Here is a 26,467-nt window from a genome sequence, read left to right as displayed (position 1 = left end):
CATCCCATCTGTGTGAGTTGTGAAACTAGATGACACCGTGCTTTCATCATAATGTCATTGTATTTGGCTGCTGAGGTGAAAGCGGAGCTAGATTATAACCAGGTTGCAAAACTCTTGCCTTTTTCCTTCTCAGGTGTTGTCACTGGTCCGTGACACACTTCCAAAAATCCCATTTTGCTGTATTTCTACCAGAGTGCTTTGGGTAATTTTTCTGATTGTTTTTTGTCTTGGGAGTATGATGATATCAAACCTGGTCTCTCCTGGCTTTGTCCAGACACCTGAGGTGAGGCCTGTCTCTGCATCCATGCATCCCAGACCAAGTACCAGTGCAGGTACTGTCATCTCTTCCCCTTTTGGCAGGGGTGCTTGCCAGAAAATTCATGAAATACTGCAGAGAGCATTACTTTTTCCTGCTGGGGTGGAAACCAAGGCAAAGACGGGTGCAGTAGCGAGCTGATTATCTTAAAGCAAGCCAGGAGGAAAGATAAGGTTAGGGCATAGTGTTTGGGCTGAACTCTTCCCATCTCTTGGCGCCAACTGCTGCCATTTGTGTTGTCACCCCTGGATGGGGCTGGTGCTGGTAGACAGGCAGCAAATGACCCTCTTTTCTCAGCTCTGGCTTCCCCTTGCAGGATTAGCTCCAACTTGACATGTGAGTCTGCAGAGGAATTCAAACAGTACTTGAAAGAAAACAAAGCAGAGTAAACGGCTCTTCTTGAAAAGCAGCCGTGAACTCCACTGGCTGGAGCCAGAAGCCTTTTTAGGGCAAGTGATGGTTCCCTTCTCCCCTAGGGAATAAGGCTCTGTTACAGCTTATCTGTCATGGGAGGTTAGCAACAGAATCTGGCACCTGTTTTACTAGAGTAACAATTCAGATTTTCAGTTTGCAGCCCTGCTTTAAATCACATTTCCATGTGGGTGGGAAGATCTGCATGGCTCTAGCACTGCAGAAGAAAACCTGTCCAAGCTGGCTAGCCAGGGTCATTTGGCTGATAACGAGTCACAGTCAGCATCCCTTGGGTGTTTGTGATGGGGCCTTGACTGGGTTCTGCCTCAGGGGAGCCCATGACCTCTGTTCTCTCCTGCTGTGTCACTTGAACTGTCTTTTCCATCAGGGTAAAGTTGGAGTAAGATAATATCCCCAGGATTTGGTAACCGTCTGTATCGGGGCCAGCTTTAGTCACAGCAGTTGCTTTCAGGCAGGAAATTGCTGAGGACAGCAAATCATCCTGGCAAGAAGCATCCTGCAAACCTGTTGCCTCTTCTCCCAGCTTCGCCCTGCACGCGCTTCATCTCCAGTGATGCAGCTGCTGCTGGGGCAGGAGGCAGAGTGTGGTGAGGGCAGCAGCAGAAGGCTTCCCTGGGCTCCCTCCTCCACACCACCAGGGCCTCTGTGAACAAGTGACATGGTGTGTGGGGGGGATCCCACCAAAGAAGATTTCAGACTCGGGAAGTTATTTTTTCCTCATTCTTGAGCAACAAATATCCCATGACCCGCGTGGTGAAGCTCTTCTCAGCACACATCAAACAGCATTGGGAAGTGAAGAATCGGCACAAAACCACGCCGGCTGTTGACATTTCATGAGCACATTACCAGCAGGCTCAGCTGAGAGAGCTGAGGAAGCCCTGGAGCAGGATGGCCCCTTCGCCTCCCCCAGCACGATGCCTCTGGGGGTGCAAGATATTGTCATGTGGGCAAGACAGAAAGCTGTGAACCAAGGTCACCCCTGCTCCATACCAAAACCAGTGGCTTTGTCAACCATGGTTTCTTGTTTGCACAGAATTGAAGGGGGTGACATTAAAGCGTAGGGGGAGAAAGGTATTCCTGGTCCTCTGGAAAGGATATTTAACTACATTTTGGTCTGCAGGCGTAAGTTTGCTTTTCCATCCCGGCTCTAGTGTTGCGAAGGTGACACAGGGATGCTTGGACAAGCTCCTACCTATGGCTCACTGCGAGGAGAAGGGATAGTGTTTGCTCTGCCCGTGCACTAATTTAAAATAACTGGCTGCAGTGCTAATGCACAAAACTTGTTGTCTCCCTTGGGAGACTCTGGGAGCTGAAAAGTTGGAGGCAATGAGTCATTTGCAGTGTAGTAGAGAAGCCATTCATTGCCTGTGCACACTGCAGGCAGATATCTGGCTGCCTGTGCTGTGTGCTTTCAGTTCGGGCTGGAAGCGAGGTAGCAAAGCCTGCTGTGTTTGGGAATGGCAACCCCATGGAGGTGTGCTCCTTGGAGTGGGAGATGAAAGCTGAGGGAGAAAGGGAACAAGCTGGGGGAGGGGATAAACGAGGGACCAAGTCTTGCAATTTAACATTCAGGAACCTCAGTAGAGGGTGAGACTCCTGGGCTTTCATTCCTGCTGTCATGAATATTTCAAGGTTTATATAATGATTCTCAAACGTAAAATGCAAAACAGTCCTTAGAGTAAGGACATGGTGTCCTGGACTTCTCCCTCCTAGATGAGTCCCAAACCATTTGGTTATGACATAAAGGTGACCAACACCCTCAGCAAAATGCAAGCAGAATTGCTGCTATCTTCCAGTATCAGCTGCTGCCTTGCTGTCAGGCCAATATTGAGAGAGGTATGAATTGGCTTCAGTCACAGAAATGAAGGTGTGGACTCTGAAACCTAATGATAACATATTTCTTCCAGAGTAACAGTGGAAGTGCTTATCATAGCTAACTGGATGAAAGAAATGTTTTAAGATAAATGACAGCAGCTGAAAGACTGCCTTTTTTTTTTTTTTTTTTTTTTTTTTTTTTTTTTTTTTTTGGTACAGTTGCCCAGGACTGTTTAGAAAGAATTCAGACACACCCAAAGAGTCTCACGTTGTTAGATTGGGCCAAGAAATAGATTTTTCTTTCCTCAAAATGATTCCGTGGAAAAATGAGAAGTGCAACCAGGAGCTGAAACTCTTGTGGGATGAGAGGCTTAGCGTGTATTTGGCAAGGGTGATTTTTTTTGCTCTTTTTACAGCTGAAACACCAATTTTTTGCTGTTTACCATTGAAAAAATTGATTACGGAAATGTCCATTTCCCCCTTTTTCTATGTCACTTTTCTTCCCAGGGTGGAAAGACAACAAAGATAAACCTCTGCTCCATCAGTAATCGTGAGGCTTGGAGTCAACATTTTACTCAAATGCCTTATTCTGGCACACACTGTAAAGCATGGAGAGGCCTGAATTAACCAGCAAAACATCACAAAACTGAGACTGGAGCTTGATTTTGGTAGGTAGGATTAGGAAGCAGAAAAACAATGTGTTCATTCCTGCAGAGCCCACAGAAGCTTGGAAGGTCCCAGCAGCAGCTGCAGGTCTGGCTGCCCACTGAGCAGAGCCTGCAGCAGCTTGCCAAGGAGTACCTGGGACCTCGCCTCTGTCATCTGTGCTTAATGAGCCCAGCCTTCTTGGCACCGAGGGGCTCTCTGCCCCTGTAATTTGTGCGTGCCCGTGTCGGGACCAAGACATTCTACCACTGCAGTACAGAAGAATATTCTCCTGGACTGCTTTCTGCCCGTCCTTGGAGAGGAATGATGCAATAGCTGAACGCCGCAAAACACAGCGTTTGAGAATTAAATCAGGAGCAAAGGAAGCTTTTTGCCTTGTTGTAGCTCTTTGCTCTCTCAGACCCTGAAGTGGGGACCAAGCTGCCCTGCTGCTAGGGCTGTGTCTGGAGGGGGCATGCAGGAGAAGTTCTGCAGCTCTCTAGTCCTGCAGCTCTGACCATCAGCCCAGCTGGGCAACACCAGCTCTCTCCCCTATACTGGCTTTGCTCCTCCAGGGAGAGAGCCAGCAGCCAGCCAGAGGGTGTTGGAGAAGGTGGGGGCACTCCAGGTATCTAGTCAGGCAGCCACCTTGCCTCTTGCCTTCTTCATCATCAGGAAACACCCTTCACTCGGCACATATTCCAAAACCCAAAGCTGCTGTGTGTTTCTCACTGAGATGTTTCCCCAGTGTCATTTCCCAAGCTGGTAGTGTAATGTTTTTCCTGACAGATAGATCTTAACCTCAGGCAGAGTGCAGCTTCAGATATGGGTACATTTATGAAAAAATTGGCATACTCTTCTGTCAAGCAACAGTTAAAAGAAAATCTGCAAAGGGATTAGCTGCCATACACTCTGGGGCTTGCTGACAGATGTCCTGAAAATCTGGAAATGTGTCGATCTATCTTTACGCGGGGTTGTTTTTTTTTTTTTTTTTTTTTTGTTCTCTCTCTCTACTTCTCCCTCTCCTCATCCCTCTTTCCAGGGCACACTAATGGGAATTCCTTCAAATCCACAGGGCTGCCTGAGAAGTGCCTTGGTGCAATCCATGGATTGGCATACTGGTCCTGGGGTGCAATCTAGGCTGAGTTAGACCCAAAACCTCAGTCTAGCCAGATGCCAGCTTCCCTGCAATGGCAGCAGTGCTGCTTTGTGCCAGGGCAGTAGGGGTTTTCTTTCTGTTCCAACTGCAACCTCTCAGCTCGTTTTAAAGGAGCTTAAATGTTGGCCATTAAATATAAATATCTTCTTTTTCCTCTGGGTGAAACTGATGTTCAAAACTTCACAGTGTAAATAAGGTCTGGAGAAAATGTTTTAGGCAATGATTCTGTCAAAATAAATGGCTCTGGCCATTCCTCCCCACTTGAGACCAGAGCTTTAGGTGTGTTTCCTCTCAGAGGAGCTTTGACCTGATTGTGATGTTCTCCCAAGCACATCTTCAGGCTTAAGACCCTGAGTTCTGTGGATTGTGTTGCGTGATCTTGGGCAAATCACATAGGACGATTTTTTTTAAGTGCTTTCTGTTTCTAGATGGTTTGATTCTGATTGCTCAATCCCCAAAATGCTCAGGTGGCCTCTGAGAGGAGGGGGATGCGGATACACCTCCTCCTGTGCAAACCATACAGACTTTTCTGTTCTCCATCTCTGGCCGGAGACATTGCCCTCAGGGAGGCAGTCACTCCTGCAGCTGTGGTTAAATCTCCCCCTCCTCCCCTTCACCATCTCTTTCCCTCCCCTACAGGAAGGAAATCATTCCCTCTGACTTGCGGAGGAGTCAGGAGTTGCCTGCCTTGCTCAGTTCAGCCCAGTCCTCTTTTTGATTTAGTTTGTTACCATTAGTCACCAGGTTACTGCCTGCTCCAAAATCTAAAGGATGCAAATCTGTCCTGTGATTGTTGCCTCCCCTGCCTGCTAATCAGAGGAGTGGGGCTAATACCCACTGGGTCCAGAAGTTGAGGGAGTGCAGTCTTTTGTCCGGAAGAAGGACCGGCATTCTTATTTAATAACGTACATACGTTGCACTTCTGCCAAACCTCTTTTCTCTGAGGGCCAGACAACAGTTTTACTTCACTCATCATCTGTGGGTCACGGGAAGCCTGTGCACATTGGGCAAGCAGCATATTCAGAGTCTGGATGTTGATGTCACTTTGCTTCCCTCGGGCAAAGGACGCAGCTCTCAGTCACAGCTGTTGTACTACAGCAGCCTCTGGCAGCCCAGAGGTTTGGGATGTATCAGCCCTGATGGCCCTCGGCAACACAGCAGCCGCCCAGCCTGGCCTCTCACCCGGGCTGTGGGCACCCTTTGGCTGTGCTTCTCCTGCAGAAGAGAAGGGGAAGCAGCTATGACTTGGTATGAGCACGGAACAGCTCGGCAGCACGTGGGATCATTTCCCCTTCTCCCTAAGAGTGAGCTCCCGCTGTCCAGTCTCAACCCCTGCCTGTCAAGGGGAAGCAAACTGCTGGCAGTGACTGAGCAGCAAGAACGACAGCAGTGTGGGTTGCGACCTAGTGAGTGTATCACCAGCATCACTTGAGTCACACCCGTCTGCCTGCAGCTATTACAGCCACCCCGCTGCCAAAGAGCAACCGCGTGGCCCGACCAAAATGATCTGGCTGCTGCTGAGCACGGCGCTCCTGAATGAGTCAGTTGTGCTGGGAGTACAAGGCAGCCCAGATCTGTCTTCCTGGAAAGCTACTTCACAGTAACCTTGTGCTTGAAACGGTTTTGTCTTTGAGGTGACTGCGGCGTTCGTTTCCATTCAGCCGCGTGAATAAACCACGCGGACGGACAGACAGACATACACAGGGAGTCAGAGTCCCACTGCGGGAGCTTGAAACACCAGAGCCGAGCCCGAGGGAGGGCTGGCTGCCTCCCTAGGCTTGGGAGAGCTGTCCTGCCCGAGCCTCAGTTTCTCCACTGATGCAGAAGTGAGGCCAGTGTTTTCCCCAGAAGACAAGAAGGTGTTTGTGGAGTCCTCTGAGGAAAGGCGCTCTCGTGAACACCAAGCTATTTTTATTATTGGGGTCAGGGAGGAGAACACGTGCAAAGGTGATGGCGCTTTTGAAACACAGGTTCCCATTAATAGTCTTTAGCACACACAGTTCTTATTATAATCTAATTTGACTGGAATTGGATTAATCTTATAATGCTATAATGTCATTTCCACGGTCTTTTTATATTTTTATTGTTACTATGCATTAATGCAATACTCTGCAAGAGCTCTGAGAAGAGGATGTGAGTTTAGTGAATCTCTGATAACATTTTTGCAGGGCATTTTTATGCTCCTCTTAGGCTCGTACGCTGTAAAGTCACGCAGTGCCTGGAAATAGCAAGAATTTACACAAAAATTCATCTTGAATTATCTTCCAGGAGGCTCCACTGGCAAAGGCAATGTATTCAGAGCCAAGAAATTAGGCTTGTCCCTGACCTGTCCCGGGAGCTCACCTGAATCGTGCATTTTTTTCATCTCTGTCTCTCCATCTGAAGGCGGAAATAATATAGGAATGTTGTGAGTCTGTGGTCTATATCCCTTGCCATCTAGAAAACCTATCTTGTATCACCGAGCTTTAATGATTCCTTTTTATTGAGTTTATCCTGTATTTCTTAATTTGCCTTTTTTTCCCTTTTGCTATTATTTATTTCTCTAGTTATAAATCTTTTGAAGCATTAGACTAAATTATCTTTATCCTGCATCCATTTAAAAGATGTTGGACTTTTACTTCAAAGTAGCCCCACAGTGCTTGCTCTGAATACTCGTAGGCTTGTCTGTGAGGACTTAAAATAGGAGGCTGCATGCGAAAAATATTGGCCAAGCTGAGCAATATTACACTGGATGACATTTCAACCCTCAAATCACCTAAGAGAAAAGCCAAATAGACTGGTATTTTCTATCAACTCTTATCATTACCCCTGTTCCTTTTCCAAGCCTCACTTGAAGGCAGTCTTGATGCAATTAAAGCTTAAGGGCCAAAGCGTGAGTTTCATTTTCACTGCAAATACAGCACTAACCCTTTCTGTCCCACATCTCTGCTTACTCTATTCTTTGGTTCCTCTGTTCAGAGAGCACGGCAAAGCTGCAAATTAAACCTTCCACTCTGAAAACGGCACGCTCAACATTATTAGCCTGCAGAAACAGAATTTGCTGGGTCAGTAGGAGCTGGCTATCAACGCATCTGCCACGACAGCCACGTTGGGAAGCAATACCATATGGTAATACAGACAGCTTCTGACTTCTGCTGGGTACAGCTTCTAAGGACTTGGCATGTTTTATTAGACAGTTTGTGATTGTGCTGGTTCCTGCCCGTCTGTGGCACAGAAGGGCTGGGTTCCTGCGTTTGCATCACCAACACTTCACTGGGGTCTCTGTGTAGGCAGAAGGGTCTCCTGCAAAGGGTCTTTGCAGAACGGGATGACTAGAAAGATACCTCATTCTGCTATTGTTGTTGCTCCTGGCCTCTTTTCTTATTTTTGTAAGCAAACAAGCTACTGGGGGGGCTGTTTGCAAAGACATTTGAACATCTGCACCCTTGGGAAGCGCTATCTCATTTGTCCTTTATTTATAAACAACCTAAACCCCAGTCCCTAGTGTTGCCATATTTATGCATATTTCAGTGTTACCTGGATGTACTTCTAACGCATTTCTGCCATTGACACATTGCAGTGTTGATTGCCTGGGCAGCATCCCAAGTGCAGCAGTGCCTGCACACTGCTGGGAGGGGGGGGGAGAGGCTCACATCCGGCAACCTGGCATTAATACCAGGATTCGGGTCTCCGCAACAAGCGCATCGCAGCGGGACACCCATGAGTTGGTCGAAACTTAGCAAGCCCCGCTGTTATTTTTGCTTCGCACGGGGACAAAAGGGCTCGTTTACGCCGCGTCCCAAAAGAAGCCGGGTTTCCGAAGCGCGCCACCGAGGACTCTCTCTCTCTTTTTTTTTTTTCCCCTTTAAAACAAAAGAACCCGTTTTACCCCTGCAAGCTCTTTCCCCGACCCCGACCCGCGCTCCAAAGCCGCGCTCGGCGGCCCCGTCCCGGCCCCGCGGGGGCGCGGCGAGCGCTGCCCGCCCCGCTCGGGGGGTTGCGGGCGGTGCGGGGCGGTGCGGGGCGGGCCGGGGGAGGGGTTTGGCGGCGGGAGGCAGTGCCGGGCACCCCGCGGCGGCGGCGGCGCTGAGCGGGCGGCCGGGGCGGGCGGGCAGGTGAGGGCGGCGGGCCGGGGCGAGCCGAAGTGGGGGGGCGCGGCGCCCCGCTTTATTTTTGCGTAACTTTGCGGGGTGGGGTCTTTTTGTTGTTGCTTCGTGAGCTCTCCCCCACCCCGCTCCCCCTTTTTTTTCCGCGCCTTGCAGGAGACGTGTTTTTTTTTTCCTTCTCCGTTTTCCTCCTGCCTCTCCCGCGGGAGCCGTCGGCGCGGGGCGGGGGGGGGGAGGCGCGGCGGCCGCCCCGGTGCGGGGGCGATGCCCCCGCCCGCCTTGGCGCCTCCCCGTGCCGGCCCCGCCGCCTTCCCTTTGTGCCGCCGGGCCCGGCGCGTCGCCTGCCCCGGGAGCCCCGCGGAGCCCCGCGGCGGGAGGTAAGGGCGGGCGGCCGCCGCCCCGCGCCCCGGCAGCCATGCGGACCCTGCGGCCGCAGCTCGCCTCCCTGCTCCTCCTCGGTAAGTGCCGCCGGGGAAAGGGCGGGACGGGACGGGATGGGATGGGATGGGACGGCGGTCGGCCGGGAAGGGTGGGACGAGACGGGACCCCCGCGCCTCCCGGTGGGTGCCGTCGCTGGCGAGTCGTGCGGGAGGGTCACCCCTTGCGAACGCCGAGCGCGTGTCCCCAGGAGTTGTCACTGCCCGCGCTGCTCCAGCGGTTGGAGGGAGGAATGGGGTGGGGAAAAAAATTAAACATATATATAAAAATATGTGTATATATATATATATATATGTATATAACAAATCGGTCATGGTTTCATGTCCACCTGCAGTACCCCGGTGACCATCCTCGCCAGGGCGCGGCGCGGGGTCCAGCCGGGGCGTGGGAGCCGAGGGGACGGGCACCTCCTCCGCGCCTGGGCTCCGGCATCAACTTGGGGAAGGCGAGCGACCGGCCGCGGTCTGCTCCTGCTGGGGTCAGGGGGCGTCTCGGAGGGGAGCCGTCAGGGTAGGGAGTTTATACGGGTCTGTGCTGAGCTTGCACAATGAAGGCAGAGAAAACGCCTGGGGTAAGGTAGGCTGTAGAAACAAAGTGCTCTGCTTGGCTGTCGGAAGAGCGCGTTGAAATGTGGAGGGAAGGCAGTCCCTGCTGCCGTGAAATGCAGTTTGATTGCTTTGTGCTGTCTCTCAAACTCCTCCCGTAGTCCCTTCGCTCTGCCTGCGTTTCGTACCCTCGAACCGTTAAACGCGTGGTTTTGTCCCATCGCACAAGTGCCCGGGGATGACTGCAGTTCTGTAAAGTCCTCTGGGACCCCACTGCTGGGTGAGAGAGGCTGTAGCAATGCAAGATCCCTTCCTACAAATTTGGGGAAAGCAGAATACAAGACAATTAAAATGCCTCTTACGTTTTTAGTGGCAGACCATGTGCCAGGCTTAAGTACTGATGAGTTGATAGGAACATTTGTGGGAAATACTGTACGGCAACCTCATGCTGCTTTCTGCCTGTTTATGTACAGAGCAAACGGGGAGCTGTTTTGATTTGCCTTTTCATTGGTATGATTTTCTGCTGGCGTTAATGCCATGGAGGGAAGAAGCAGCAAGGCTGGCAATTTCACTGTCTTGAGAATTGTCACATACTTACCTGCTCTGCCAATTTGGGGAATAAGATCTTTGCTTGAATTGCAGTCGTGCTTCCATGTCTGTAATTTGTGTGTGTGTGTTTGTGTGTTTGCATGCACTCTGTCTGTCTTTAGCAAAGAAAAAGAGAGAGAACTCTTTGAGATGGTTTTGGAGGAGGTTCAAACTTCCCCAACCACTAGCTTTCCCCCTTGGGTTCCCTAAATTAAAAAAAGCTGTCTTCAAGCTAAGTTTACCCGGGGTGGCTTTGCTCCGCGAGTCTGTCGCAGCCCGCAAGATGGGTGGAGGCGGAGGGCACTCGCTCGCTGCCTTGTCTTCGCACGCTCAATCTCTCCCGTTGAAGAACAATAACACCATTCTGGATTAGGGATTCCTAATATGGAGCGGTCGGTCGGTCGGTCTGTTGCCTGCGCTCCGAAGCACGCCCAGCCGCTGCGGCGGCGGAGCAGCAGAGGGCATCCATCGTCTTGCCGAAGGCTCCCCGCGGCGGTACAGAAGTGGGAACCCACCGGCCCGTGTTGGTGCTCACACGGCGCCGGGCCCGCTGCCAAGGCTGCCCCGACCCCCCCCCACCCCACCCCTCCCTGCTTGCAGGAACAGGCTTTCTGGGTTTGACCTGAAACTGGCTCTAACCTGCCTTTGCCCTCCCCCCGGGGGGGGATGAGCTGCTGAGGTGTCATCTGTTGCTGGGGAGGATCGGCTGCTTTCCACTGGTCCCAAATCCCAGGGATGTAGCTAGTTCGTAAAAACACTGTGCTGGCCTCCCTGTGCTAAGCGTGAGGCTGTTTTTAGCGGTAGGAAGCGTGCCACGTGTGCGCTTGGAGTTAGTTTTCTTTTGGTGTTTTTCACCTGGACTTCTTTTAGCCGGTTGATCCGTGTTTGCCCAGCTGCTGATTTTGATAAAACTGGGGATGTGCGGCCGTACCTCAAAGCCTCGAGTCCCACAGAAGTGCTTTAGGTTGCTCTTTGTAAAACTAAGACATCATTTGGCTTCGTGGAGAAGTGGCTGGAGTAAAAATCCCTGTTTGGTAACAAAAATATGTGACTGTCTAGAAGAGGACTGTTGCTTTACAGACAAGTAACGTTAATGCTAGAATATGGGGATAACATAGTGTGGGTTGAATATGCAGAAAAAGAAATGCAACTCATTTTTTTCTTTCTCCTTTTGCAAACTCATTAAAATCACTGAAGGAGGAATTGTGGTTATGGAAAGTGGTGGTGGATGGTTTAAAATAATATTTCAAGCATTAACTACCTACCAGAATCCAAGTAACTGTGAAGCCAGGGTTTGAAAACCCACATCTGGCATGTGGGTGTAACATTTGTAGATCTCTGCTGGTTTTTTTCCCCTTCTTGCTGCAGTGTTTGTTACAGGGTTCTTTAAACAAGTGGCACTTCATCACAGCAAGTACAAAATGGGAAAATAGAGCAAGTGCTGTAAATAATCCTCATGCAGCGATGAGACCATTAATACTTGTGCCAGCCAGTGCTAATCCTGTGTGTAGTTGCAAGATTTACCTCCTTTTTTTTACAGGAATGCAAAGTCTGATACTCCTCATATTTATAGTGTAATATATAGGAAACACAATAGGCTTCTGGGGAATGCTGAATTCATTCATGTCAGTGACTGGTTTATGAATAGTTCTGCTTTTGAGTCTCTTGCAGTCTCCAGAATACCACCTGTGAATGCAATTTACGGCTCTTTGTGTTCAAACACTGCATATGTATATATGTACATAGACTCATTACCCTCTTCCTCTCTCTATTCATGCATAGTAATTGGTGATTTATTTGCGATTCCTAGAGGGGAGCAGAGCATGCCTAAGGTCTTGAAGCTGCAGCTCACTTCTAAATGGCACGTTGGAGTGAAATAACGATGCAGAGGTGACTCTTGGAGAGAGAAGGGATGGTCTTAGAGGTCTGACTCCTGGAGGGGGACGAGGTTGTGGCTGGGGAGCAGCAGTGAGCAGTTGGCTGCCGCTCAAGTGTTCCGCTCCCGCGCCCTCCTGCTCCTCTGCTGCCTGCCCATGCACGGGGGCCGTGGCTGACACACAGGTCTAGATGCAATAGAGCTGGAGGGTGCTTGGCTGGAGGGGAACAGGCAGAGAAAACAGCATCGTGGGTGTTTGCACACACGGGGTTTGGGGTTGTTATTGTTTACACAGCTAGCGGCCCAGGAACGTTGCTGGCGCCTCATCTGCTCCTCGATGCATTGTTAGCAACGGTGGCCAAGATCGTGCTTTCTCCATCTGCGTCTGCCCAAAGTCCTCCGCCGCAAGCTTCGTTTTGCAACCCAGCTCTGCTGCCCTCATGCCCGCGTTTGCTGCCTCTAGATCGCTGTGGTGTGTGGTGCCGAACCCGGACCGGTCCCGAGTGTGCTGCCATGGGCTGTGGCTCTGCTTCTTTTGGGGAATGAGGGCTCTTCGAATGGCCCTGGCTGTTGCCTCATTTCTGCATGTGATTCATCTGGCTCTCTGGGTTTCCCAAGTGTGGTGGGAGGCTGCTGTGGCCATCGGTGCTTGGCTGGCAGGCTCTGCTCCTGCGCATCCCCAAATGTAATTCTTCACAGGGAGACTCCCTCCCTGCAGTCTTTGGCCAGACTGTCTGACATCCGGAGGCTCCTGCAAATCCTGTTTATTTACACAGGAGGTTTTGGTTTATGCGAATTGTTGTCTTTTAGTTGACCTTCCGTCAAGTTAGATGTCTTTATTAAAGCAGCTTTTATTGTAAATCGAATGTGTACTTAGAACACTTTTACCAGACCCATTATATAAAGTGAAAGGCAGAATGAACAGCCCTGCAGACCACAGGAAAGAGGGTGGGAGAGAGAGGGTCACAGGGAGAACATCTCTTCAGTGTTGGAAGGCCTGTGGAGTTTTTTTGCCCAGCAAATTGCCTTTTTTGGAAAAAAAAAATCTTTTAAAGATTTTCTTTTAGTCTCTCTTGTCTTCTTTCTTACCCCTACAAAATCAGTGATGGGTTCAGCCATTGGCTTAAAGGTTATACAGTCTAGTATGAAGCTAGAAGTTTTTTCATTGGTTTATCTTAGATGAATCAGAGTGCTGTGATTTGAAAAAGTGCTTCTTGCTGTCTGATAGTTAGCAATCTGCAGACCCTGCCCAGAAACTTTAAGCACCAGGAAAATTGCCTGAAAGGAGGGGAAAGATTTTCAAGCACAATAGGGTTTTCTTCTTGTTGCTAGTGTTCCTCAGCTCGTGATTTGACTTGTCTACTGGTATCAAGGACGTTTAGGCCCTCCAGCCAGTGTCTGAAAAACTGCAGTGTTGCGATTTGCCTCTGGCTTTGAAGTTCCTAAATACTCTTTAATGATAACCTGCTAAATTGGTTTTGACTCCATTTTTATGTTGGCATCTCTTTCCCAGTCATACAAAATCTTCTTAAAGAATAGTCCTCTGTGTTAGAATGTCAGGAGACGTTTAGCATCTGTTCTTTATCGGCTGTGGAAGGGCTAAAATGGAGTCTATCCTCACAAAGTGAGGTTTGACACATTGCAAGGCAAAGAAATTGGGTCTGCAGCTGCCTTTGGTGGGTCTAGGATGTTTGTGTGCATATATGTTATTTCCAGCTCTAACCTGTTGCTCACCCTGTCTCCGTCAGTGTACTAAGAACATTTCAAATGATACAAGTTAATGAGCTTTTTCTTGTTAGGTTTAATTAGGAAATGACAATGAGACAAGAGGAAATCTTGTCTTTCTAGCTGCTTCTACAGTCACATTTCAGTAAGTAATTGAACACTAGCACAAAGCCAGACCATCTCAGCTGAGTAATGGGAAGCTTTTCTTGAGAAGGGGAAATGCTTGGACACTCAGGACTCGAATCACTGCTGCACAGTACTTGCACAAATGCCAGAAAGCAGGGCTGCTCCTGAAAGGAGGTGTGCCAGCCTGGTTCCTGCCCAGTGTGACAGGGAGGGGAGGGTGCAGGCCAGGTTCTCACATGAGGACCAGTTGGAGGGATTTGCTTGATCTCAAAGCTAACTTGGCAAACTCAGTAAATGCATAAAGGGACTGGAGGGGTGTGCCTGCTATGAAAGTAGGTCCATTTTTCATGTGGTCTTGCAGATGGTTATGGGGGCCTAAGGGTGCTAGGGAGGCAGGTGGCTGGAGGGCATGGTGAATTCCTCTGGCTGGGTTACCCCGGTTTGTTGGGGTGCGTGTGCTCCATGCCCCAGGGCCTCGGTACTGAGTCCAGGATGTGCCACCAGTTGCTCAGCCCTGCCAAAGGGGTGAGGTGAGTCCAGTGTTTGACCCAGCCGCTCTCTTAACTGTTACCAGTTCCTGACAGAGGCTGCTGCTGTGTCCTGCTTTGTGTTTAATCTGTAGTTTCAGGCTGAAGCCACTGCTTGTACCCTCCTATGGCAGCTTCTTTCTGATTTTACTCCACTGTTGGTGGTTCCTTGGTGGTTCCAGGTCCGCTTCCAGCTCTTGTTGGGTGATGGTCCACAGGGAAGGAAGAAGAGCTGATGCACTGTTAAGTGGAGGAGTGGAGAAAAGATTACGGACACATAGAATGGTTTGGGTTGGAAGGGACCTTAAAGATCATCTAGTTCCAACACCCCCTGCCGTGGGCAGGGATGCCACCCCCTAGACCAGGTTGCTCAGACCCCCCATCCAACCTGACCTTGAGCACTTCCAAGGACAAGGCATCCATAACTTCTCTGGGCAACCTGTTCCAGTGCCTCACCACCCTGTGAGTAGAGAATTTCCTCCTAACATCTAGTCTAAAACTCCCCTTTTTTGGTTTAAAACTGTTCCCTCTTGTCCTATCACTGTCTGGCTGTGTATAAAGTTGTTTTCCTTTTTTTTTTTTTTATAAGCCCCCTTGGAGTACTGAAAGGCTGCAGTGAGGTCTCCCTGGAGCCTTCTCTGCTCCAAAAGATGAGCCAAGGGAAAGCAGTGGGAGAAGGAGGAAGGTGGGAGAACCCAAATGACTGGAAAGCGGAGAACAGGCTCTAGAGGATGAGTCTTGCTGACTGCTGGGCCTTGCACCATGTCCATAGCTTTTGCAGCATCAAAGACTCCCAAGTACGATGGAAAGAGATAGTGGGGATCTGTCCCTATTTGTTGTCTTGTTCCTGAGCAGTGTACTTCCTGCTCCTCTCGGCTGATTTCTTTCCTACCAAGATACTGATTCCATCTGGGACTTGCAAAATCATCCAGTGCTTCTCCTGTCTCTTCTGATCTTGGCAGACTTAAGACTTTGCCAGTCAGGAAGGGATGAGGCTCCTGCTGAAGTGCAGGGATAAGGAGATTCCTGTGCAGTTCCCAGTGACAATATTGATTGACTCCATTGGGATCCAGAGCATATTCTGCAGGCCAGCACATGGGGCAGCTGCACAGCCATTAGCACCAGCAAGCACGACACTCGTGCCAGTTGTTTGGTTTGGTGTTCTGGATATTGTTTCTCTGTCCCTTGCAAAACAGCTCATCAGGGTCTGACACGACTGGAGGTAATTTTTGATAGTTGTGGCACTGCTAAGTTTTGGGGTTATTTTAATTAGTGGTGTGAGTCTGGAATTGGTGTAATTTGCCTAGTGTTCCCTACTCTGCTCACAAAAGCTGGTAGTTTTGCTTCCAGGCAAATATCTTCCCCTCTGGAGTCATTGCAATTACAGGGGGGATAGCAGGGAATGGTGATGCATCTGAGGTTTTGGTTTTTTTTTTTTCTTTTTATTTGCTTCCTTGGTGATTGTTCCCCACCCCCATTGCATCCCCCTTCTGTCTGGCTGAGGCCCACTGTCACCTTTAATGGCTTTTGGGCTTTGTATGGAAGTTGATAAGCTTGTCAAAGGGAGATGGGAGCGTGGGGTGAGGTAGATATGTTTTTTGACAGACTCTGTAGAGCTGAATATCTCTTCTGTGTTTGAGAGGAGCTCAGCACTGACCCAGGCTGCTGTGTGAAATGGATGGTTTCTGAAGCCTTTAGAGAAACAGAGGGCTGAAGATGAGATATGAAGCCCCAAAATAGCAAAAAAGTTTTCGTTTGCTTCTTTGGGAAGAAAGGGCTCTGATCTCTCATGACAGCAAGGTTATCGAGATTCGACTGCTTAGATAAATTGAGATTTTGTCTCCTTGCATTAATCTTTCTGTCTCCATTCGGCATCATCGTCATCAACACCGGAGTCTGCCCAGGTTCCTCCAAATCTCTCTGAAAGGGAAGCTGGACCTTAAGTATAAGGCAAGAGGGGAAGGCAGTTGTTTGTTGCCAGAAGTCATCCAGAAGCTCGATACTCTGCAAAATCATACTGCTGGAATCTGGCACTTATTAACTCAAGTTACCCAGTACCTAGGATCTAGCCAAAGGGCTCTGGCTGGCTGCCAAGCTGAAACTACCAACCTGGGTGTCAGGCCTTGTTGGTTCCTTTTTGATAGCTTGAAATAGGAGCTTCCCAAGAAGTGTGTGCGCCAGCCTTTCTTAAAGACATGTTTCTTCTTACAGCTTTGTGAAGCTTTCGAGGTAATTATAGTAGTTACTAATATTTATTCCCTTCTAAGCAGTTATCTGAATGCGTTTATCTCTTTTGAGGTACTCTGCCCCCTCTCACCGTGTCGTTTCATCCCATCTCCCTGACTCAGGGCTTTCTGCTCCCTCCCTTCTCATACAGTCCTTGGTCCTCAGCTTCCTCCACCTCCTGAATATGCTGTTGAGCACTGCTTTCCTCTCCTGGAGGTTCCCATACTCCTCTGTCTAATCCCATTACAGAGGAGGGATGTTTGCTCTGTCTTGCAGGGCGTGATTGTTTAACTGCCCTGCCAGGTGCTAAGGCGCTTTTGCCATGAAGGACATGGATACCAAGAGGAACTGGGCTGGCATTGTGCCATCCCTCGGCTTTCTGCTGACTGCTTGTGGCCTGCAGACAATATCTTAAGAGCTCCTGCTGAAGGGTTTGACCTTTGTGCCTGCGGTGTTATCCGGCGCCTACAGCAGGAGTCACAGCATGCAAATTCCAGTGCTTTCTTCTGACTTGTGATATAATTGTGGGCAAGTCACTCCGGCTCTGTTCTCAGCTTCTTGAAGTAGAGAGAGTGGCTTAAAAGGTGTCATGGGATTTTTTTGTGAGGAAATATGCAGTGCTGGGGCTGAGGTCTTGCTTGCTGTTTTAAGCAAACAGGCTGCTTTTTTCTTACACATGGAAGAAAATGTAGGATGGAAGAGATTGTTGTGCCCTGATTGATTTCACTCCTGGTGTTAGGAAAAGAAGGAAAATTGATTATTTTTTTTTTTTACTTCGAGCTCTACGGTGTTACTTACCCGCACAAGCTCTCTTGCTTATCCTGTGTGAATGGGACCAGGCTCTCCTTGCCACCTCGTGGGGCACGGCCCACGTGAGTGTAATTTGGAGCTGCTGTGATTCATTCCAGCCCTCAGTGTTACAGCAGCACAGTTAATCTATGGGTCACTGGCATGTAAGGAGCTGTTACGTCTAATCAGTCCCATGCCATGAGCTAGCTGGCAGTTAAATCTAATCTAGAGTGTGTAGCTGCCAAATGCTTGGAGTCACCAAGCACTTACTCCTTTCTGCTGTAAATAAGGCTGACTTGAACAGGATCAGCTTCAGGTGCTTGTGAGTAGGGATCAGAGTTCGGCCTCAGTTACCTGTACTGCACAGGGGCAGAGGTTGTCTGGAGTCTGAAGGGCTACAGAAAGGGTGTAAATCTACCTCCTCATCTTCATAAGTAGATACCAAAACACCTTCTTCTCATTTCACATCGCTTTTACTCCCACCTCCTTCCCCTTGCCTAGATGTGAGGAGAGGTGTGTTTGGAGGTGATCTCTCAGGTACTGCTCTCGTCATTAGAGCGTAGAGGGACCCTGTCTTGATTCTTGCATGTGTTTAAGTCCTGCCTGAGATGCCTGGTTTTTATTTTCACTTTCCTAGTTTCTGCTGCCCTTACGCCTCATCCACTCCTCTTGAATTTTCCAGTTGTGCCTGCAGGATCCCATTTACCTTTTAAATGGAATAATTTTTCAAAATTAAAGGGTGAATGCTTCCAGTTGCTATGCACATGGGAGTGCCCTAGGTTTGCTTTAGCTTGGGTGCTCTCAGGGAGCTTGGCAGGGGACCTTCACTGCCCCGTGACCACCAAATGAAGGAAGGACAGCACTTTCTGCAGTGGTTATTTGGATTTGTTCCTGGCCCTGGTGCTTGGGCTGATTTGATTTTTTTTCTTTTTCTTATTTGATTTTTTTTCAGCATTTGCAGGGCAGCAAATATGTGATGGGAAGGAGATTTGTTTCCTTCTGGGACAGGGGGGAGAGCTGTCTGAGGCTGCCCTGAGCTGTGTGGGGTGGTGTAGGGTAGGCAAGAGGCTGAGCTCGGAGAGGTTTGTTACCTCTTCTTGGAAGCATGCCCATGTTAAGCTTGTATCACCCTTCTGCTGGCTCTCAATTGGATCACAAAGCTGTGTCTGTCCCCCTGGGGTTTTTTTGGCTGGCTTGTTTTGAGGGAGGATGTAGGAATGGGAGGGGAGAGCGTGAGGAAAGATTTGCTGTGTGTCAGATGCCTAATAGCTGCTCCAGCAGATCCAGTGGGATACGTTACTAAAAGCATCCTGATGATCTCAGTGTAATGGGCTTGAGCCTTGGAAGCCCGCTTGCTGGGAAGGGGAGCCCAGGGCTTTGTGCTGGGCTCCTGGAGGAGGAGGACTGGGTTCCTGGCAGGGGACGGGTCAGGCAGCAGGAGCTGCCTCAGATTCAGTTATGTTGGAAAAGACCTCTGAGATCATTGAGTCCAACTTTGACCGAACACCGCCTTGCCAACGAGACTGTGGCACTCAGTGCCACTTCCACTGGCACTTGAACGCCTTCAGGGGCGGTGACTCCACCACCTCCCTGGGCAGCCCATTCCAATGTTTAATCACCCTGTTTAGGGTGCCAGCAGGTACCCATCCCTCTGTGAGGAGAAGCTGGAGGGCAGCCATACGCGGGGCTTTGGCATGGCAGAGGAATGACTTGGGAGGCTTGGCCAAGCACCAACTACTGCTGTTACCTCAGAGATGTAGATTACCAGCGAATGCAGTTTGTCTGCATGCCAGCTGAGTCCCTGAAGAGATGTAATCTGAGAAAAGGGTAATTCTCCTTATAGAGGAACGTGGGTGTTGGTCAAAGAGGAAGCATGGAGCATGGCCAGCAGCTTGGCTCCTGACAGCACATGTGGGAGGGAGAGGTACTGGGGATGTGACTCCCACCGTGGCTGCAGGAGCAGTATCTGGCTCTGCTGCTCTCCTTCTTCTAACCACTGCAGTTCATGAGGTGCCAATATGTAGCCTCCTCTTCTGGCACAGGTGGAGGCCTAGAAAAGAGGTGGGCCATTTCTTACCTGCAAAAATGATGGAAGGGTCAGGTGAGAAGGGAGGGTTCATCAGTCCTGGAAGGTACCACCGGAGCCATGAAGACCCCTGAGATAGGTGGGGGTGGTGGGAGACAACAGGAATTCAGTTTTCCAGTGGATGGACAGATGTAAAAGAAATGCATGTACGTGATCCTAAAAGTGCTGCAGTAGAGATTCTTCGTAGTTACTGGGGCGATCAGCATCGTTTTCCAAATCATCCTCCGTATGTGGATGCGAATCTTGAGTGTGGGTAGGGTGAAGTGAGGCTTCTGGGGAAGTATGCTAGCGGGAGGCCAAAAATAAATTATCAAAAGAAAGAACTGAGAAATTAACAAAGCTAAACGGATGTGTGCAGCTCTAAGAAAAGGGTGTCATATTTGAAAGCATATTTTTGAAAATCCATTTGCTTAGTCATCTTACTGATAAGTTAGCTATTTTTGCCTTCTTTGCTCTGATGACACTTTGCTGTCTATATAATGGGTTTAGCATCTGCATTCTTTTCTAGTGTACAGGGAAAATATATCTGCTAATTTTGAGTTGGCTTTGTAGAATTGCTTTACCTCTTGGCTGTGAAATAAGTAAGATACTGCTCTTAAAACTATTTTAAAGGAGAATAGCTGGAATTATTTCCCTTCTAAGCCATCTTTTTAACCCATCTCACACGTCCGCAATCAAATTTGAATAGAGAATATATTTGCCGTTTCAAGTGTAATAAGGACTGTGCCCTCAACTCCCCCAGACATAAAAGTCGTGATGTTTGGGTTCAGCACAGTAATCTACTGGGGAATGAATGCAAGATCAAGGGCATTTGCAGCTTTTTATTTCTTCGTGTTTGCAGGGACTGTGGCATTGCTAGCAGGTTGCTCACAAATTTTGTCTTAGATTACCTCTCTTGCAGGCAGCAAGATTTGCATCTTGCCATTCCTATTTGATCTGCAGTGGTGATGAGAGCTGTATACTTGAATTCAGATTTTCTGAGTAGCAGTCTGCAGTCATTAGGGCAGCACTTAGACCCCAGAGGCTTTTTCCATGTTTTCATCCTGTTGCAGTAACTGTGTCTCTTGTTATCTTGTTCCTGAATATTTTCTCTGGTAAGAGGAGACTGTTTGTTGCAGCTGTTAAACCTCAAATGTCTTGAATCTCCCTTAGGGAAGAAAGGGAAGAGTTCCTGAGGTTTCTGCGTAAGTAGACTGTGGAAACACCTACATGTCTTTCCCAAGTATACAGCCAGGAGGGATTATTGGTGCTGTCCTAGTCAGCTGATGGATTCTGGGTGGTTCAGCTTATGATTCCTCCCTTTTGCTGGCTTGCTGTGTTGAAAGGGTTTAGTAAGGAAACTGGGTCTTTTTGTTTGGGGTTTTTTTTGGCATGCAATGGTACTGGATGGCTCTGGTTGTTTTTGTCAGAACAGCGTAGCTAGGAGGTGTCAGAGGAAATTATGGATGTTTGTTCGGTTTCCTGGCTGGATGGTACCATGGGGGTTTTAGAGAAATGTGCATTGAATAAACATTGGGTGAATCTCCTAGGACTAGCACCGCCTGGGAGCGGGTGTTGGGAGCTGTGCTTATCTTCATGGGAAGATTTAAAAAAAAAGAAAAACGTTTGTATGAAAAGAGTTTTGTGCCCTGTGTTTGGTTCCCATCGGTTCAGTGATTTGTAATGTTCCTCCGTCTGTTCCCTTCAGAGCCAGCTGGCCAACCTTAGGAGAGGATTATCTGAGTAAAATTCTCCAAAGCTTATACTGCTGTCAGAATTCCTTCTTTCACCCTCTTCCACAGTGCCAGAGGCCAGGCTGGGCCCAGATGTGATCCATTGCCATGCTTAATGTGTTGGGGTCAACTCCTGGGCTCTCCAGAGCCCCTTGGGAGATGGGTTGTGCCCCATTCATGCTGCTTCACTGGGTGGCAGTGGGTGAGAGGGCCCGGCCCTGGCAGAGCCAGCGAGTTCAGAGCCTGCCAGAAAGGGAAGGAGCTCTGTCCCAGGCGGTGACAACTTGGCGCCTTACCTGGAGTGACCTGGCCTGAGATGGGAATCTGAGACAGTGTGTGCCATGGTCCCCTCACCCCTGCTGCCCCCGGGGGTCATCCTCCCTCCTCGTGGCAGACCCAAGGGATGCTGTGGTTGCAGGAGCAAGTGCCAGGTTCCCCAAGGACTGGCTGTGTGGGCATGGAGGCACCTCCTCAGCCAGGGACAGACATGGCTTGGGCATGGGGGATGGCTTTTGTGTGCTGTGGGGCATTGCCCGGGAGCAGCCAAGTGCCTGTGGTGCCCATGGCTTGCCTTACGAGCTTTAATTCTGCCTCCATGTCAGGAGGTGGCATTTCACAGCTGGGCAGGTGCTCACAGGGCTGTGCTCGTGAGTGCTTAGAAACAACCAGTGTCAACCCTCACCACTTGTAGCCCACTGCAGTGAGCTGAGGAGGAGGAAAGGCCTCAGCAGCTCCTTTGGACGTGGTGTTCCAGCTTCCTGGTCCTGCATTCCTCTCCCTCCCTTCTCCCTGTCTTTGTGTTGGTCTTTTCCAGCTCTTTCAGTCCCTGACAGATCTGGAGCGTGTGTGGCATTTTGGTGTGGCTGCTGTATCTGTTAAACTTGGATCAGTCGGTCGCTGTTAAGGCTTATAATCAGTGTAAAAATCTCTGGAGTGCAGCTATTTACAGAAAAAAGAAAAAAACACACCACCCTTCCAGACTTGCATCAAACAAGAGTTTTATTCTCATTAATTGAATTCCTCTAGAGTCTGATAACTTGGGCATGTTGGAATCAGATAAATAAAACCCTCCCTCCCTGGTAGCTATGTAAGCCTTTCCTTAACTCCCTGATCAGAGGGGACTAGGCTCTGCTAAGTAAGTAGCTGAAGATGAAAACTTCTGTATACATCTGCTCATCAGGGAGTGTAGGGAGGAGGATGCTCAGTGTGGTGTATCAGCAGAGGAAGGATTTACCTTATCCCCACCTCTCCTTTTCTCAGCTGAGGAGGAAAGATTTTTTGTTTAGTGACAAATGCTGTTTGTCACCCTCAGACACATAGTCTTGTCTACAAACTGAGGCTCTGCTTTCTTCCAGACCTTCAGATAAACTCACAGACCTACAAAGAGGCAAGTCTGCTCTTGCTGAAGTCAGGGTGTATCACCTCTGGAGCATCTCTTGGGCTGTGCTGCCCCATCTCATCACATGGATGCCGAGATGTGCTGCTCTGGGAGGCAGGAGAGCGTTTGGACTTGTGCCCAAGGTGTGGTGTTGCTGAGCTGCTTCTGTAATCCTGAAAAAATCCAACTTGCAGCTTTTTCCAGACTCCATACATCAAGTGAGACTTGTAGTCGTGTCCCTTTCTCCATCACATCTCTTGTGTGTAGCTCTTGTCTCGGTGCCGAAGACTGGGGCCCCTTTTGCTCAGCAGATGCTCTGGGTTAGTCCAGGGTCATTCCTCCCTGTGCCTAGATGTCTCATACTATAACAAGGAACCTGGCTTGCCAGCCAGGCTTTTGTGTGTCTTGGTTTTCAGCCAGCACCACTCTTCCCCTTCAGGATCTTTCTGCTTTCCTCCTCCCCTGGTGTGACCTTTCTTGTGCACCCTGGACTTGGATTTCGCCCCGCCCCTCTTCTTTTGTCAGCATTTCTGCCCCATAGCTGTTCACACCACTGATGCAGTGGCATCTGCCCCCACCCCTGGGGCACTTTTTACGCCCTCTCTCCCATCTCCTGGCTCCACCATCTGCTGCTTCTGCTCCTGCTGTCCTGCAGTGGCATGGAGCCAGCATGAGTCCTCTGATGATGCTGACCTCCCTGTCTCAGACAGAGTGTGGCTCCTTCCCTCTGCCTTGTCCCTCATAAACACTATAACTTCTCCTGCTTTACTGAATACTTCCCCCCAAGCCTGGGTAGCCCCTTGTCCACCTTCGAGTTTGCTCCTCAAACCATAGCAACTTTACAAAGAGAACTGGCATACAAATTAAAGGCCTGCCTTTACCAGTGTGTTTGCTCAGTCCGGCTTCTTTCTCCACGCTTTTTACAAAGGTAGAATTTCTAACCTTTTTGCTTGCCTTAAGGGTCCCAGGTCATTTTCCCTTGTCTCTGTCATTTGTTTTGCTGCTCATATCCTCTCTCCCTCAATGCAAAGCTGCTTTATCCCCTCCTCCTCAGCAGCTGCTCTGTCCTCCACAAGCCCCATGGGATTCTCTGTCTGGAGCTTTTGCCTCCCAGCTCTCTGCCAATTTAGTCTGTCTCTGTGATTTACTTTGCAAGGGTGTTCTTAATAGCCCCCACTGCTCTACATCTCAGTCGTGATCCAGCATTACCTTCCTCGACTTGGCAATTGCCCATGTGATAGCCAGTTTTGGTCTCTTTCTGGAATGATTTCCTCCAAGTCGTGTTGTCTTTGCCACCTTCTGCCTCTCTGACAGAGGTTTTCATATGTTTTCCATGAGTATACCCTGCCCAGCTTCAGGGTTTGGGGTTTTTGAGGCTATAAGGGGCCTATTCTGTGATGTTCTCCACCTCTTCCTACAGTCCCTCCCTCTTGGTAATTTTATCCACTCATAAAAGTTGGACTGGCCTCTCTCTGCTGATACTACAAGGTGGTATTTCTGTTCAAATCAAAATCTTAACCTCTGTCTCTGGTGCTTACCTATATGCATGTGCATGCCCCTGTGTCTTTCTGCTTAAGAAGTGTAAGCTGCAGCATTTCCTATCCATCTCTGCCTCTGAAATTCATTCAGGTTTTTTTGTTGTCTGCCGATTCCCCTGAACTCTCAAATTAGTTCCTCCTCCTCTGCTGTGCCAAATGCAATATGCTTGTCTTCCCTTTTAAAGCCCTTCTTACCCTTGTTCTACCTTGTCTTTTTTAGTGCTTCTTCCCTCTGTGTGGTTTTTGATTCCCAGCCTCTGCCTCTCCTTGTGTTTCCTCAGGCTGGGTTCTCAGAGGAAGATGACTTATCTGATGGTGCTGCCTCTGCTGCCCCTTTCTGGATAACCTGGAAGCCCTTTGGCCAATTTTAGTCAAATTTGACAGGCGTAGAGAGCTTGAAAATAAACGAGTTCCTGCAAGTCTTGTGAACAATAAGTAGCTGAGTCAGGGGGTCAGCAGGGGACTGAGGGGGACCCTTTTCTTCAAGGGCTTTAGCAGTGCCTCCAAATGACTGTGCCAGCTGTAGGAGAAGCTCCAGCTGAAGCTTACAGTCAAATCATTAGTCTCAGAGACAGCCTCCCTCCTGACGGCGTAGGAAGCCAGGCTTCATTAAGTCTCCTGCTCTTATGGTTGTTTGCTAAAAGTGGTGGCTTGGAGCCCTTTTATTTTTCCTCTGTGTGATTGGGAGTAACCTGCAGCACTGCTTCACCTGCTGCCTTGCCACAAGGCTTGTTAGAGACCTGCCATCAGGGTCTCCCAGCAGAGAGACCTTGGCACTTCCTCACAAGCTGCCTTGCTCTCACCTCTTCCCTGGCCTCTCCTGACCCATTTTTTGCCTGTCTGAAGGTGCTGTTTCATAGTACAGCTGAGCTAGTGAAATATTCCAGCTGCTAATGAAAAGGGTTGTTTACCCCCATCTCCCAAAGGGGAAAAAAAGTGTTCCTGCTGTCTTAGTGAAAACAAATAACTCTTTCCTTGGGTCATTCTTTTTTCAGCTCGTATGGGGGTCAGGCATGGGGAGGGGAGTGGGTGTGTTGCTAGCAATAAAGTGAGTGGGAAAGCAAGACAGCTTTTTTTCCCAAGGCAGCTGGTACCTAGATTAGCTTAACTGCACTGTGAAACCGCATTTTTAAACGGAATCTCCTGGGACTGAGGGTGTTTTTGCCACTGTTTTCTCTGTAGGGGATCTGGCACAGTGAGGCTGCTCTGAGTAGGTGTTTTGTGGCGAGCTAAATAACTCATGGCCTACAGCAGCAGTGAATGCAGTCCTGTTGGAGTGACCTTTACAGGAGGGTTGGGATTGGGAGGGACCTCTGGAGGCCATCTGGTCCAAGTGCCCTGCTCAAGAAGGACTACCTAGAGCAGGTTGCTCAGGATCATGTACAGATGGCTTTTGAATACCTCCAGGGATGGAGATTCCACAACCTCTTTGGGGAACCCTCACAACTGTGAGTTGTTTTTTGTTTGTTTAATGTAAAAAGTGTTCTCTTGTGCTTTCCAGCTGGTCAGTTCCCCCCGTGCATGGACTTGTTCCTCCTCAGGGAGGAGAATCACATCTGATTGTCCTTCTTATTCATTGGTAGTAGTATTGTGTTATGAATGTGCTTAGAGGGAATGATTGTACCTTTCTCCCATCCAGACTGGAAGCAACAGTAACATAAATGCCTCTGCATCCTTGTTCTTCTTTTTTTTTTTCTTTCCTTTTCCAAATACTAGAAAGCACCTGTCCTCCCATTTGAAATGAGAGCCGTGGTAATTTGGTGACAACTGCTGGTAGTCTCTGTAGCATGTCAAACTAATAAATTACAGTGTAAGGAGATGAGGAGTTCTAACATCTTAATTAGTAGTAAGAGGCAGCTGAAGAATCTTCCTGGATCTGTGTCTGTCTTTCAGGGGATGCTGTCTGACTGAATCACAAAGGTTTTGAGAGGCAGCATCTTACTGCTGCTTAGTGAGCAGGGAAGAAAACAGGAAAAATTTGTGGGAAGGAAATGGAAACTGCTGTTGTACGGCTGTGCTTCATATTCTTGTGATCCTTTGTGGTGGGGTGGGAAAATTATTTTGGAGAAATGCATGCTTTTAGCCAGTATGCTTGACCTTGGGGATAAGTCAATTCGCTGTTTACCTGAAAGCTCTTTCTGCTGAAGAAGAAGTACAAGATGGCAGCTTTGCCTTGCAAATTGAATGTTCTCTCATGCTAATGGCCATGGCTGAGGGGTGCAAATGTTTCTTCAGCACGCCAGAAGGAAGCGTGAGAGATTGCTCTTGGCTGCATTCGTTTCTGGATATTACACTTCATAACTTCTTGCACTGCCATTCCTACAGAACTGTGTGCTCCAAAGGAGGACAGGAGCAAGTGCAGACCCATCCCTAAAGACAGAGCTGGAGTGCTGGAGGAATGCTGTGCTTTGGGAGGCGGGGGGGGGGGGGGGGGGGGGGGGGGGGGGGGGGGGGGGGGGGG

General features: G+C 49.2%; 1 protein-coding gene across 3 annotated transcripts in view; it reads left to right on the top strand.

The window, feature by feature from the left end:
- The first annotated feature begins 8,858 nt into the window (after positions 1-8,858).
- IGSF3 (immunoglobulin superfamily member 3) overlaps positions 8,859-26,467 on the top strand; it is a 94,401-nt gene continuing 76,792 nt past the window's right edge. For 2 of the 3 annotated variants that reach the window (XM_017830784.1, XM_017830782.1), the window contains exon 1: positions 8,859-8,910. In XM_017830784.1, coding sequence (XP_017686273.1) covers positions 8,868-8,910 — 43 coding nt within the window. In that variant the 5' untranslated portion in view covers positions 8,859-8,867. Of the gene's footprint in view, positions 8,911-16,402; positions 16,507-26,467 lie in introns of those variants that run through there. The other variant, XM_017830783.1, reaches the window with a different exon arrangement.

This window comes from Lepidothrix coronata, unplaced genomic scaffold (genome assembly GCF_001604755.1).
Source record: "Lepidothrix coronata isolate B3197 unplaced genomic scaffold, Lepidothrix_coronata-1.0 Scaffold183, whole genome shotgun sequence".
In the NCBI taxonomy this organism is placed as follows: Eukaryota; Metazoa; Chordata; class Aves; order Passeriformes; family Pipridae; genus Lepidothrix; species Lepidothrix coronata.
This window is presented reverse-complemented; position numbering and strand designations above follow the sequence as displayed.